The 15,208-nt window shown below is 49.1% G+C and overlaps 1 protein-coding gene across 3 annotated transcripts in view; it reads right to left on the bottom strand.

Moving 5' to 3' along the window:
* Nucleotides 1-15,208, bottom strand: part of adar (adenosine deaminase RNA specific) — a 93,047-nt gene that overhangs the window by 8,374 nt on the left and 69,465 nt on the right. For all 3 annotated transcript variants that reach the window (XM_078203901.1, XM_078203902.1, XM_078203903.1), the window contains exons 9-11: nt 9,744-9,837; nt 4,675-4,794; nt 1,438-1,571 (exon numbers count right to left, since the gene is read on the bottom strand). In XM_078203901.1, the coding sequence (XP_078060027.1) occupies nt 1,438-1,571; nt 4,675-4,794; nt 9,744-9,837 (348 nt within the window). The remainder of the gene's footprint in view (nt 1-1,437; nt 1,572-4,674; nt 4,795-9,743; nt 9,838-15,208) is intronic.

Below are 15,208 nucleotides of genomic sequence, written 5' to 3'. Positions count from 1 at the left end.
GGAAACCCACGCAGACACGGGGAGAACGTGCAACAAAAAAAAAAAATCGAAGTGCAAAATCTAACATCTAGGCTGACTTCATAACACATGAGGTGGAGACGCCGGCGTTGGACTCGGGTGGGGCACAGTAAGAAGTCTCACAACACCAGGTTAAAGTCCAACACGTTTATTTGGTAGCACGAGTTTTCGGAGCGCCGCTCCTTCATCAGGCACTCACTTGAAGAATGAGTGACACTCCGAAAGCTCGCGCTACCAAATAAACCTGTTGGACTTTAACCTGGTGTTGTGAGACTTCTTACTGTGCATAACACATTGTCAGAGCTCTGACGAAGGGTCACCTCGCCTCGAAACGTTGGCTCTATTCTCTCTCCACAGATGTTGTCAAGACCTGCTGAGATTTTCCAGCATTTTTCTGTTTTTGTTTCAGATTCCAGCATCCCGCAGTATTTTGCGTTCATACTACAGTTTGCAGCATTGTCTAAGTGTGGAAGGTGGCTCTCTGATTTAAAGGACACCTCCTGAAATTTTCACTTCTCTTTAAGGCATAAACACCACTAACACTTTGATTGGTGCCTGGCTAAAGTTATATCAGTTGATTAAAGTTTCTAAGTTTGTACAGCAAACTTTCTGTGAATCAAGTTCAGTTTGAGTCAGCTAACTGCACAGGGACTGAGAGATGTCACTGCTAAGGAAACCCATGCATCAGTTTTAGCGCTGAGTATCAGTAACAAATGCATTGGTGTCACTGCAGCATGGATCAGATAGTATAGTTCAACACTGCCGCATCAAACACTCCCAGGACAGGTATAGCACCGGGTTAGATACAGAGTAAAGCTCCCTCTACACTGTCCCCATCAAACACTCCCAGGACAGGTACAGCACGGGGTTAGATACAGAGTAAAGCTCCCTCTACACTGTCCCCCATCAAACACTCCCAGGACAGGTACAGCACAGGGTTAGATACAGAGTAAAGCTCCCTCTACACTGTCCCCATCAAACACTCCCAGGACAGGTACAGCACAGGGTCAGATACAGAGTAAAGCTCCCTCTACACTGTCCCCCATCAAACACTCCCAGGACAGGTACAGCACGGGGTTAGATACAGAGTAAAGCTCCCTCTACACTGTCCCCCATCAAACACTCCCAGGACAGGTACAGCACGGGGTTGGATACAGAGTAAAGCTCCCCTTTTCTCCGAGATAATAATGTCACACACTGAAACCTTGCTTGGTCTGCAGCAGACATTTCCCTGCATAGAGGGGAATATTTTATCTTCCAGTTTGGTCTGGGTTAAAAGTGAGATTACAGAGTTTAACGCATCCTGATTCCCATAGTTTACAGGTGTGGCATTGAGCTGTTTCTGACGCGTGTAGATTGAGTCACATTCGACACGAGCCTGCGGTGCTCACACTCTCTCTTCACAGGTTGCGGACTCACCGTTCTCGACCTTGGTGCGTAGCTTGCCCTGTTTCATGTTCTCAAAGAGCGGGTGGTGCGACTCGTCTCCCTCTTTGGTGGGGGGCTCGCTGCACGACTTGTCAAACAGAGCTCCGTCGCCACAGGGGGCAGTGCTGGGGGAGGGAGGCACAGCAAAGCAGAAAGGTAAAGCATGATAGTTAAGTTTAAGTTTTTATTTATTAGTCACAAGGAAGGCTTACATTAACACTGCAATGAAGTTACTGTGAAATTCCCCTAGTCGCCACACTCCAGCGCCTGTTCGTACATTTAGCCTGGCCAATGCACCTAACCAACACGTCTTTGGGCACTAAGGGGCAATTTAGCACGGCCAAAGCAACTAACCTGCATGTCTTTCAGACTGTGGGAGGAAACCCAAACAGACATGGGGGGGAGAATGTGCAAACTCCACACAGACAGTGACTCAAGGCTGGGAATCGAACCCGGGTCCCTGGCACTGAGAGGCAGCATGGTAACCAGTGTGCCGAGGAAACAAAGACTAGAAGCAGGAGGAGGCCATTCGGCCCTTCGATCCTGCTCCGCAATTCATTCTGATCAAGGCTGATCATCAAATTCAATATCCTGATCCCCCCCCCTTCCCCCCTCATATCCCTCGATCCCTTTAGCCCCAAGAGCTAGATCTAATTCCTTCTTGAAATCACACGTTTTGGCCTCAACTACTTTCTGTGGGAGTGAATTCCACACATTCACCACCCTCTGGGTGAAGAAATTTCTCCTCACCTCAGTCCTAAAAGGTTTACCCCTTATCCTCAAACTATGACCCTAGTTTGGGACTCCCCCCACCATCGGGAACATTCTTTCTGAATCTACCCTGTCTAACCCTGTTAGAATTTTATAAGTTTCTATGAGATCCCCTCTCACTCTTCTAAACTCCAGTGAATATAATCCTAGTCGACATAGTCTCCTCTCATATGACAGACCTGCCATCCCAGGAATCAGCCTGGTAAACCTTCGCTGTGCTCCCTCTATAACAAGGACATCCTTCCTCAGTTAAGGAGACCAAAACTGCACACAATACTCCAGGTGTGGCCTCACCAACGCCCTGTACAATTGCAGCAAAACAACTCTGTCCCGAGACTCAAATCCTCTCGCTGTGTCGGCCTACATACCATTTGCCTTCTTTACTGCCTGCTGTGCCTGCGAAGCAAGTCTCACAGGACTCTAGACACCTGCTGCCATTGAATCAAACCGGCAGCACCCAGTGTGAAATTCAAACTGTGGCACTATCCCTTCACCGTCAGTAGACACCGTCTTATCTTCTATGGCTTGGCCATCCTTCAGACAAGAAAAATCTGCTGGGCTTCCCGTCTCGCTCTCCATTTTCTGTTAGCCCTGGATCAGCATGTAGCTCATTCACTCTCTATGTCAGTGGGTCCATGCCCCATGCCAGAGGCTTGAGCACACAATCCAGCTCAATTCCTGAAATGCTATACAGAGGGAGAGCTGCACTGCAGAAGGGGCCAACTTTTGGATGAGATGTTAGACCAAAGCCCCGCCCATGCTGGATGTTAAAGATCCCATAGAACTCTTACAGTGCAGGAGGAGGCCATTCGGGGTAATTTAGCATGGTCAATCCACCTAACGTGCACATCTTTGGACACTAAGGGGCAATTTAGCATGGTCAATCCACCTAACCTGCACATCTTTGGACACTAAGGGGCAATTTAGCATGGTCAATCCACCTAACCTGCACATCTTTGGATACTAAGGGGCAATTTAGCATGGCCAATCCACCTAACCAGCACATCTTTGGACACTAAGGGGCAATTTATCATGGCCAATCCACCTAACCCACACGTTAGGACGAAACTGGAGCACCCGGAGGAAACCCATGCAGACACGGGGAGAACGTGCAGACTCCACACAGACAGTGACCCAACCCGGGTTCCTGGCGCTGTGAGGCAGCAGCGCTAACCAGTGTGCCACCGTGCTGTTCTTGTGCGCAAGCAGGTTGCTGTGTTTTCCACACCAAGAAGTCTCACAACACCTGATTAAAGTCCAACAGGTTTATTTGGCAGCACAAGCTTTCGGAGTCTCAGGCTCCTTCTTCAGGCGAGACTCAACCTGAGACTCCGAAAGCCTGTGCTGCCAAATAAACCCGTTGGACTTTAACCTGGTGTTGTGATACTTCTTACTGTGCTTACCCCAGTCCAACGCCGGTATCTCCACATCATGTGTTTTCCACATTGCAGCAGGGGGTGCAAAGCGCTTTGGGATGTCCTGAGGTCACGGAAGACAAATCTGTCTGACTCATAGAACATAGAACATAGAAAGTCACAGCACAAACAGGCCCTTCGGCCCACAAGTTGCGCCGATCACATCCCCACCTCTAGGCCTATCTATAGCCCTCAATCCCATTAAATCCCATGTACTCATCCAGAAGTCTCTTAAAAGACCCCAACGAGTTTGCCTCCACCACCACCGACGTCAGCCGATTCCACTCACCCACCACCCTCTGAGTGAAAAACTTACCCCTGACATCCCCCCTGTACCTACCCCCCAGCACCTTAAACCTGTGTCCTCTCGTAGCAACCATTTCAGCCCTTGGAAATAGCCTCTGAGAGTCCACCCTATCCAGACCCCTCAACATCTTGTAAACCTCTATCAGGTCACCTCTCATCCTTCGTCTCTCCAGGGAGAAGAGACCAAGCTCCCTCAACCTATCCTCATAAGGCATGCCCCCCAATCCAGGCAACATCCTTGTAAATCTCCTCTGCACCCTTTCAATGGCTTCAACATCTTTCCTGTAATGAGGTGACCAGAACTGCGCGCAGTACTCCAAGTGGGGTCTAACCAGGGTCCTATAAAGCTGCAGCATTATCTCCCGACTCCTAAACTCAATCCCTCGATTAATGAAGGCTAGTACGCCATACGCCTTCTTGACCGCATCCTCCACCTGCGAGGCCGATTTAAGAGTCCTATGGACCCGGACCCCAAGGTCCTTCTGATCCTCTACACTGCTAAGAATGGTACCCTTCATTTTATACTGCTGCTCCATCCCATTGGATCTGCCAAAATGGATCACTACACACTTATCCGGGTTGAAGTCCATCTGCCACTTGTGCTTGTGCGCATGTTAGACTCATTCTAACTTGGAGCCTCTATCTAAGCAAGTCCATGACCACAATGAACAGTCCTGGGCAACCACCCACAGAGCACAACACAAAGCGGCCGGTGGGTGGCAGGTTTTATACTAACCTGATATAGAGGTGAAACGTTATTCCTGGTTTGATCTGTAACCTGTTGTCCTGAGCGGGAGTAAAAAGGCTGTCGGCCGGAGATGCAGAGTCGTATTTCAACAGTTCACTGTACAGGAACCTGCAGAGGAAGCAGCAATCCGATTTAAAAAAGGTGTAGACGTATGAAATATCGAAACACTCGGAAGGTACGACAGATTCCCTCCTTGTAACCCTCACTGGATTGTTCTCATCACAGATGCTGCTGGACCGGTTCTGTAAGGATTTTCCTGCTCATCGTCTTATGAATCATAGAATCCCCACAGTGCAGAAGGCCATTCGGCCCATCGAGCCTGCACCGACCACAATCCCACCCAGCCCTACTCCCATAACCCCACATATTTACCCTGCTAATCCCCCTGACACTAAGGGGCAATTTAGCATGGCCAATCCACCTAACCTGCACATCTTTGAACAGTAAGGGACAATTTAGCATGGCCAATCCACCTAACCTGCACATCTTTGGACTGAGAGGGGAAACCGGAGCCCCCGGGGGAAACCCACATAGATACGGGGGGGGAGAACGTGGCGACTCCACGCAGACAGTGACCCGAGGCCAGAATCGAACCCGGGTCCCTGGCGCTGTGAGGTAGCAGTGCTAACCGCTGTGCCACCTTGCTGCCCAATTACATCTTACCTTTCTATCTGCTGCCTATTAACTTTTTGCTCCATACGTCTTAATTCCCAAAAGGAGCGCGACCCTCTGTGTTGTTGTGACAATACAACACGGATTTGATTTGATTTATTATTGTCACATGTATCGCGATACAGTGAAAAGTATTGTTTCTTGCACGCTATACAAAGCATACCGTTCATAGAGTACATGGGGAGAAGGAAAAGGATTTAATCTGATTTATTATTGTCACATGTATCGCGAAACAGTGAAAAGTATTGTTTCTTGCACGCCATGCAGACAAAGCATACTGCTCATAGAGTACATAGTTAAAGTTAATTTATTAGTCACAAGTAGGCTTACATTAACACTGCAATGAAGTTACTGTGAAAATCCCCCAGTCGCCACACTCCGGCGCCTGTTCGGGTACACAGAGGGAGAATTTAGCACGGCCAATGCACCCTAACCAGCACGTCTTTCAGTCTGTGGGAGGAAACCGGAGCACCCGGAGGAAACCCACGCAGACACGGGGAGAACGTGCAAACTCCACACAGACAGTGACCCAAGCCGGGCATCGAACCCGGGTCCCTGACGCTGTGAGGCAGCAGTGTGAACCATTGTGCCACCGTGCCGCCCCCTTGCCATAGGGAGAAAAGATACCCAAAGGACATGGGTGGGTGCCGGGATTTGCAGAAAAATGACGCATTAAGGAAAGCGAAGCAAGCAGGTGAGATAAAAACATTGAGTTGGACGGCAACTCCTGTACAGGCTGCGACTTTCACAGGGGATTAGACAAAGGTGAAGTGAGCTGTTCAGATAGTCAGTGGGCTCATCTTCATTGGAGGGTTTACTCTGTCCCATGCATTTCCTTCACTAATTCCGTACACCAGTGGTGGACAACCTGTCTCTGTTACAACCCATCTTATTAAATCCTGCTACTGAAAAGTCCCTGTAAAGCTGTCACAAGTAGCCCATTGTGATGCCGCTCCTATCCACAATGCAGCAACTGGTTTGTTAACGTTGAACCATCTGTTCCACAGAGATGGTTTGCCTGTTCCCTTACACCAACCTCCCTCCTTTCCTCCCTCCCCACCCCTCCGACCCTTCCAACCCCCAACACCCCCCACCCCGGATTGCAAACCCAGTGCAGAGAACAGTGACCTGTGAACGTTGCTCTCTTAAGTTTCTGAATTTGATTCAGTTATTTGGGGAGGAGGGGGGCACTACACACACGAGACAAAGCCCACACTTTTGAGAGCTCGTGAAGGAGCCTCAAGGTTAACCGTGCCACAGATGGGGGATTTAAACACTGCAGGGTCCTGCTGGCAGAATTAAAAAATCAGGATCTGCAGGGATTAGGGCAGCACAGACGCTGCCGTGACGAGGCCAGCTTTAATTACACACCGCGGAGGGGAAATCGAGAAAGAGAATTGCCCTCAGTCCCCGAGCCAGCCGAACGCAACATAGCTGACGGGCAGCAGTGCGCATTTCGCCAAGCAGCCCAGGATCCAGTCATTCAGCAAGGAATCTCTCGGCTACGTCCTGCGTGTCTGCCCGAAATATTTGTGGCACTGTTGCTTGCCGACATTATTTTCCAGCATGTTCCCAAACCCACGACCTCTACCACACGGGCAGGCGATGGCCTGGTGGTCTTATCACTAGATTATTAATCCAGAAACTCAGCGAATGTTCTGGGGACCCGGGTTCAAATCCCGCCACGGCAGGTGGTAGAATTTGAATTCAATAAAAAATATCTGGGATTAAGAATCTACTGATGACCCATTGTCGGAAAAACCCATCTGGTTCCCTTTAGAATCACAGAATCCCTACAATGCAGAAGGAGGCCATTTGGCCCATCGAGTCTGCACAGACCACAATCCCACCCAGGCCCTATCTTGTAACCCCCGTCCTAGCTCCCCCTGACACTAAAGGGGCAATTTAGCATGGCCAATCTACCTAACCCGCACATCTTTGGACACTAAGGGGAAATTTAGCATGGCTAATCCACCCAACCCTCACATCTTTGGAGTGTGGGAGGAAACCAGAGCACCCGGAGGAAACCCACGCAGACACGGGGAGAATGTGCAAACTCCACACAGGTTCCCTCCTCGACCCGAGGCCGGAACTGAACTCGGGTCCCTGGCGCTGCGAGGCAGCAGTGCTAACCACTGTGCCACCCACAAAGGATAAAGGGGCGATCCTGTAAAACAGAGATGAGGAGGAATTCCTTCAGCCAGAGAGAGGTGAATCTGTGGAACTCTTTGCCGCAGAAGGCTGTGGAGGCCGGGTCATTGAGTGTCTTTAAGACAGAGATAGATAGGTTCTTGATTAATAAGGGGATCAGGGGTTATGGGGAAAAGGCAGGAGAATGGGGATGAGAAAAATATCAGCCGTGATTGAATGGCAGAGCAGACTCGATGGGCCGAGTGGCCTAATTCCGCTCCTATGTCTTATAGTCTAAAGGGAAGGAAATCTGCCGTCCTTACCCCGGTCTGGCCTACATGTGACTCCAGAGCCACAGCAATGTGGTTGACTCTCAACTGCCCTCCAAGGGCAACTAGGGATAGGCAATAAATGCTGGCCCAGCCAGCGACACCCATGTCCCACGGACGAATTAAAAGAAAATCTACAAGGACAAGGGCGGCAGGCACACCTACAAAGTCGGACAGCACCCCAACTTGGAAATATATCAACCGTCCCTCCATTGTTGCTGCATCTAAACCCTGGAGCTGTTCTAAGAGTGGTTTCATTGCGCAGGCCTCAGTGGTTCAAGGGGGTGGTCCACCAACACCACAGGCAATTGAGGATGCGTAATAAATGCTGGCCTTGCCAGCGAAGCCCACATCCCTAGAATCTGGTGCTCCTCAGTCCCTCCCTTCTTCCTTTCATCCTCGGTCTGACCACTGTTTGTAATATATTTGGAGGAAAATGTAACTGGTTTGATTAGTAAGCTTGCGGACGACACAAAGGTTGGTGGATTTGCGGATAGCGATGAGGACCATCAGAGGATACAGGAGGATATAGATCAGTTGGAGACTTGGGTGGAGAGATGGCAGATGGAGTTTAATCCGGACAAATGTGAGGTAATGCATTTTGGAAGGTCTAATACAGATAGGAAATATACAAAAAAGAGTATTGATAGGCAGAGGGATCTGGGTGTACAGGTACACAGGTCACTGAAAGTGGCAACGCAGGTGGAGAAGGTAGTCAAGAAGACATACGGCATGCTTGCCTTCATCGGCCGGGGCATTGAGTTTAAAAATTGGCAAGTCATGTTGCAGCTTTATAGAACCTTAGTTAGGCTGCACTTGGAATATAGTGTTCAAATCTGGTCGCCACAGTACCAGAAGAATGTGGAGGCTTTGGAGAGGGTACAGGAAAGATTTACCAGGATGCTGCCTGGTATGGAGGGCATTAGCTATGAGGAGGTTGGAGAAACTTGGTTTGTTCTCACTGGAATGACGGAGGTTGAGGGGCGACCTGATAGGAGTCTACAAGATTATGAGGGGCATGGACAGAGTGGATAGTCAGATGCTGTTTGCTAGGGTGGAACAGTCAATTACTAGGGGGCACAGGTTTAAGATGCGAGGGGCAAGGTTTAAAGGAGATGTACGTGGCAGGTTTTTTTTTTTTTTTACAGAGGGTGGTGGGTGCCTGGAACTCGCTGCTGGGGGAGGTAGTGGAAGCGGATACGATAGTGACTTTTTTTAAGGGGGCGTCTTGACAAATACGTGAATAGGATGGGAATAGAGGGATATGGTCCCCGGAAGGGTAGGGGGTTTTAGTTCAGTCGGGCAGCATGGTCGGTGCAGGCTTGGAGGGCCGAAGGGCCTGTCTCTGTGCTGTCATTTTCTTTGTTCATTCTCCCCACCCCACCTGAACACCAGTGTTCCTTCATTTGCTTGGTTGCCATCTCAGCACAGTTCCGCACACATGAGGATGACCTCAACCGGGATCTTGGGTTCATGTCACACTATCTGTAACCCCCACGACTTGCCTGGGCTTGCAAAATCTCACCAACTGTCCTGGCTGGAGACAATACACACCTCTTTAACCTGTGCTTAACCCTCTCTCCACTCACATTGTCTGTACCTTTAAGACTTGATTACCTGTAAAGACTCACATTCCAGCAATTATCCTGCAAATTAAGTCTGTATCTTATGTATGCCCTGTTTGTGAACACAACTCTTCACTCACCTGAAGGAGGAGCGAGACTCCGAAAGCTCGTGCTACCAAATAAACCTGTTGGACTCTAACCTGGTGTTGTGAGACTTCTATCTCAGCCCAGACCAGGAATCAGGACTGGGATCTTCCTCTTGTGATGTTGCACCACACAAACGAGGAAGCCGGTTAACCCAGCCGCGTTAAACCTCTCGGTCCTTACCCCCCCCTCCCCACTTCCCTGAGAAAGACTTTACCTTATGAAACACCTCCGTGAGATGATTTCAGCATGACAGTCGTTAACCGTTTCCCCTTTCAGACTTAGCTCTTCCCCCTTAACACATCGGTTACCTGCAAGGGAGAGAGAGAGAGAGAGAGAGAGAGCATCAGCACTGTTTACCAGCAGACCAACAGCGAAGCTCAACATTTCCACCAGTAAAACCGATATCCAGAGAACCGTGAGTGCATATCCGTGGAGTCCCTGCAGAGCAGGAGGGGGCCATTCGGCCCATCGATTCTACACCCACCCTCCAAAAGAGTACTCTACCGAGGCCCACTCCCCCACCCTATCCCCGTAACCCCTGGCATTGATCATGGCTAATCTACCTAACCTCGTGTAATAAATCCACAGAGGCGAAGGTCCCGTCACCAAAAGTTCCTTTATAAACAAGATATACGACACAACAGAGTGCTCCCCGCTTCAGCAGGCAGAGAGACTGACACACCTGCTTTAAATGGGGAACACGAGATTCCTTGATTTGGCCATCAATCAGGGACATCTTTTGTTGAATTTATTCCTGTGGCATGGGCGTCGCTGGCCAGCCAGCATTTATTGCCCACCCCTAGTTCAGAGGGTAGTTGAGAGTCAACCACATTGTTGAGTCACAGACCAGGGAAGGACAACAGATTTCCTTCCCTAAAGGACATTAGTGAACCAAACGGTCATCAGCAGATGCTTAATGCCAGATATATTTTATTGAATTCAAATTCCAGTATCTGCCGAGGCGGGATTTGAACCAGGGCCCCCAGAACATTAGCTGAGTTACTGGATTAATAGTTGAGTGATTATACCACTGGGCCATCGCCTCCCCAAATACTCTAGCAGGCCAATCTCACTAGCTTGACTGAAGTCATCACACCTACACATCTTTGGACTGTGGGAGGAAACCCATGCAGACATGGGGAGAACGTGCAAACTCCACACAGACAGTCACCGGAATTGAACCGGGGTCCCTGGCGCTGTGAGGCAGCAGTGCTAACCATCGTGCCACCATTTCGGACTCCTGGACTGCCCACAACACTCATATCCTCTCATCCTGGGGTCACACTGCTGAGGCACGAGCTGTGGCCATTTTAACAAGCTACAACCCCTCTGAGTGTCAAGAACGCGGTTTCCACTCTCGTGGAAGCAGTGATAGTTTTTTTTACATTTCAAAGGTTCACTTTCTCTCTCCTCCTCTCCCTCAGGCTCTGACTTTTGCAAGTGTGGACCTTCCCATATCCCACTCAAGAACTATCATTGTCACAACTCAACAGCTATTTGACCATGTAGTTGTACCATCGCCCAAGCTTGTTGTTGTCACTCACACACAGACTTTCCAACAGGGAATAATTGGACAGTGATCAGGAGCAGGAACCCTGGCTGATTTCCCCCCTCTCTCTCTCTAACCCAGGGATCACTGGACAGTGATCAGGAGCAGGAACCCTGGCTGATTTCCCCTCTCTCTCTCTCTAACCCAGGAATCACTGGAGAGTGATCAGGAGCAGGAACCCTGACTGATTTCCCCTCTCTCTCTCTCCCCCAGGGATCGCTGGACAGTGATCAGGAGCAGGAACCCTGGCTGTTTCCTCTCTCTCTCTAACCCAGGGGTCACTGGACAGTGATCAGGAACCCTGGCTGATTTCCCCTCTCTCTCTCTAACCCAGGGATCACTGGACAGTGATCAGGAGCAGGAACCCTGGCTGATTTCCCCTCTCTCTCTCTCTCTAACCCAGGGATCACTGGACAGTGATCAGGAGCAGGAACCCTGGCTGTTTCCTCTCTCTCTCTAACCCAGGGATCACTGGACAGTGATGAGGAGCGGGAACCCTGGTTCCCCCTTTGTCTCTGCCTTGCTGGGATCAGTTTACTTGGCACAAACTGGGCGTTGTGTGTGAGGGGGGGAGAGAGAGAGGAGGCAGGCAATATTGGTCGCCTGATGGAACACGCTCGCTCGGTTTTCACCCACTGTCGAGACTGGTTGGGGACCCCTTCCCCCCACCAAGCTGGAAGTGCTGCTTCACAGTCTATTTATTAAACCCAATAAGTGGAGACCAATTGAAGGGCGCTGGGCTTGGTAAATCTCCTCAAGAGACTTTTCCAGCACAAGCTCCTTGCAAATCAAACTGCAGCTCAGAGAAAGATTACAGGAAATAAGAGCGAAAACTAAAAGCTTCAAGGAGCGGCCTTGTTTTCTGGTGATTTGCAATTCAATAAATCCTAACTTCTCAGGCACAGATGGCAATCTAATACTGAGCAGACCTGAGCGGGTCTGCTGAATGTACTGCCCCGGCTGGCGATGCCGGAGCTTAAGATTAACAGTTAAACAAATCCATTTTACATCGAAGATCTATTTACATTGGGCAGAAATAAAAAGCTGAAATTAAAAATTGAGTGCTTCTGTACAAGAGGCTTGAAGGACGGGAGAGTATTTACATTTCCTTTCTCAGTTTTGCTAACACTGCTCCTCTTACAGCACGTGGGCGCTAAAACTCTGCTTCTTCTTTCTCCCTTCCTGCACAGGGTCAGGCTGGAAGATGCCAGGAGGAAGATTAAGAGTTAGAATCATAGAATCCCTACAGTGCAGGAGGAGGCCATTCCGCCCATCGAGCCTGCACTGACCACAAACCCAGCCAGACTTTATCCCCGCTACCCCACGTAATTACCCTGCCAGTCCCCTTAACACTAAGGGGCAATTTAGCACGGCCAATCAACCTAACCGGCACATCTCTGGACACTAAGAACATAGAACATAGAACATTACAGCGCAGAACAGGCCCTTCGGCCCACGATGTTGCACCGACCAGTTAAAAAAAAACTGTGACCCTCCAACCTAAACCAATTTCTTTTCGTCCATGAACCTATCTACGGATCTCTTAAACGCCCCCAAACTAGGCGCATTTACTACTGATGCTGGCAGGGCATTCCAATCCCTCACCACCCTCTGGGTAAAGAACCTACCCCTGACATCGGTTCTATAACTACCCCCCCTCAATTTAAAGCCATGCCCCCTCGTGCTGGATTTCTCCATCAGAGGAAAAAGGCTATCACTATCCACCCTATCTAAACCTCTAATCATCTTATATGTTTCAATAAGATCCCCTCTTAGCCGCCGCCTTTCCAGCGAAAACAATCCCAACTCCCTCAGCCTCTCCTCATAGGATCTCCCCTCCATACCAGGCAACATCCTGGTAAACCTCCTCTGCACCCTCTCCAAAGCCTCCACATCCTTCCTGTAATGTGGGGACCAGAACTGCACACAGTACTCCAAGTGCGGCCGCACCAGAGTTGTGTACAGTTGCAACATAACGCTACGACTCCTAAATTCAATCCCCCTACCAATAAACGCCAAGACACCATATGCCTTCTTAACAACCTTATCTACTTGATTCCCAACTTTCAGGGATCTATGCACACATACACCTAGATCCCTCTGCTCCTCCACACTATTCAAAGTCCTCCCGTTAGCCCTATACTCAACACATCTGTTATTCCTACCAAAGTGAATTACCTCACACTTCTCCGCATTAAACTCCATCCGCCACCTCTCGGCCCAACTTTGCAACCTGTCTAAGTCTTCCTGCAAACTACGACACCCTTCCTCACTGTCTACCACACCACCGACTTTGGTGTCATCAGCAAATTTGCTAATCCACCCAACTATACCCTCATCCAGATCATTAATAAATATTACAAACAGCAGTGGCCCCAAAACAGATCCCTGAGGTACACCACTTGTAACCGCACTCCATGATGAATATTTACTATCAACCACCACCCTCTGTTTCCTATCCGCTAGCCAATTCCTGATCCAATTTCCTAGATCACCCCCAATCCCATACATCTGCATTTTCTGCAGAAGCCTACCATGGTGAACCTTATCAAACGCCTTACTAAAATCCATATATACCACGTCCACTGCCTTGCCCCCATCCACCTCCTTGGTCACTTTCTCAAAAAACTCAATAAGGTTAGTAAGGCACGACCTACCTGCCACAAAACCATGCTGACTATCACCTATCAATTCATTACTCTCCAAATAACTATAAATCCTATCCCTTATAATTTTTTCCAACATCTTGCCGACAACAGAAGTGAGACTCACCGGTCTATAATTCCCGGGGAAGTCTCTGTTCCCCTTCTTAAACAATGGGACAACATTCGCTAACCTCCAATCTTCTGGTACTATACCAGAGGCCAACGACGACCTGAAGATCAGAGCCAGAGGCTCTGCAATCACTTCTCTTGCCTCCCAGAGAATCCTTGGATAAATCCCATCCGGACCAGAGGATTTATCTATTTTCAGACCCTCCAGAATATCCTGCACATCCTCCTTATCAACTGTAATACTGTCTATTCTACTCCCTTGCAACCCAGTGTCCTCCTCAGCTATATTCATGTCCCCTTGCGTGAACACCGAAGAGAAATATTGGTTCAATGCTTCACCAATCTCCTCCGGTTCCACACATAACTTCCCTCTGCCATCTATAACTGGCCCTAAACTTGCCCTAACCAACCTTCTGTTCTTGACATACCTATAGAACGCCTTAGGATTCTCTTTAACCCTATCCGCCAAAGTCTTCTCATGTCCCCTTTTAGCCCTTCTAAGCTCGCTCTTCAGCTCCCTCTTAGCCAATCTAAAGCTTTCTAGTGCACTACCCGAGTGCTCACGTCTCATCCGAACATAAGCCTCCTTTTTCTTTTTAACCAACAAAGAAACTTTTTTGGTGCACCACGGTTCCCTAGCCCTACCAATTCCTCCTTGCCTGACAGGGACATACCTATCACAGACTCGCAGTAGCTGCTCCTTGAAAAAACTCCACATGTCGGACGTTCCCAGTCCCTGTAATCTCCTAGTCCAACCTATGTTTCCTAATTCTCTCCTAATAGCCTCATAATTACCCTTCCCCCAGCTAAAACCACTGGCCCGAGGTTCATGCCTATCCCTTTCCATCACTAAGGTGAACGTAACCGAATTGTGGTCACTATCACCAAAATGCACACCAACTTCCAAGTCTAGCACCTGGTCTGGCTCATTTCCCAGCACCAGATCCAATATAGCCTCACCTCTAGTTGGCCTGTCTACATACTGAGTCAAAAAACCTTCCTGCACGCTTTGAACAAAAACTGACCCCTCTAACGAGCTAGAGCTATAACAATTCCAGTCAATATTAGTCAAGTTAAAATCCCCCATAACAATTGCCCTATTACTTTCACTCCTAAGCAGGATTGACTCCGCAATCCTTTCTTCAACCTCTCTAGAACTTTTAGGAGGTCTATAAAAGACTCCCAACAGGGTGACCTCTCCTCTCCTATTTCTAATCTCCGCCCATACTACCTCAACAGATAAGTCCTCATCAAACCTCCTCTCTGACACTGTGATACAATCTCTGACCAATAATGCTACCCCTCCCCCTCTTCTACCTCCTTCCCTACTTCGACTAAAACATTTGAACCCCGGGA

The sequence above is a fragment of the Mustelus asterias genome, unplaced genomic scaffold (genome assembly GCF_964213995.1).
Source record: "Mustelus asterias unplaced genomic scaffold, sMusAst1.hap1.1 HAP1_SCAFFOLD_229, whole genome shotgun sequence".
Taxonomy (NCBI): domain Eukaryota; kingdom Metazoa; phylum Chordata; class Chondrichthyes; order Carcharhiniformes; family Triakidae; genus Mustelus; species Mustelus asterias.
Note: the sequence above shows the minus strand (reverse complement) of the source record. Positions and strands in the feature narration are given on the sequence as shown.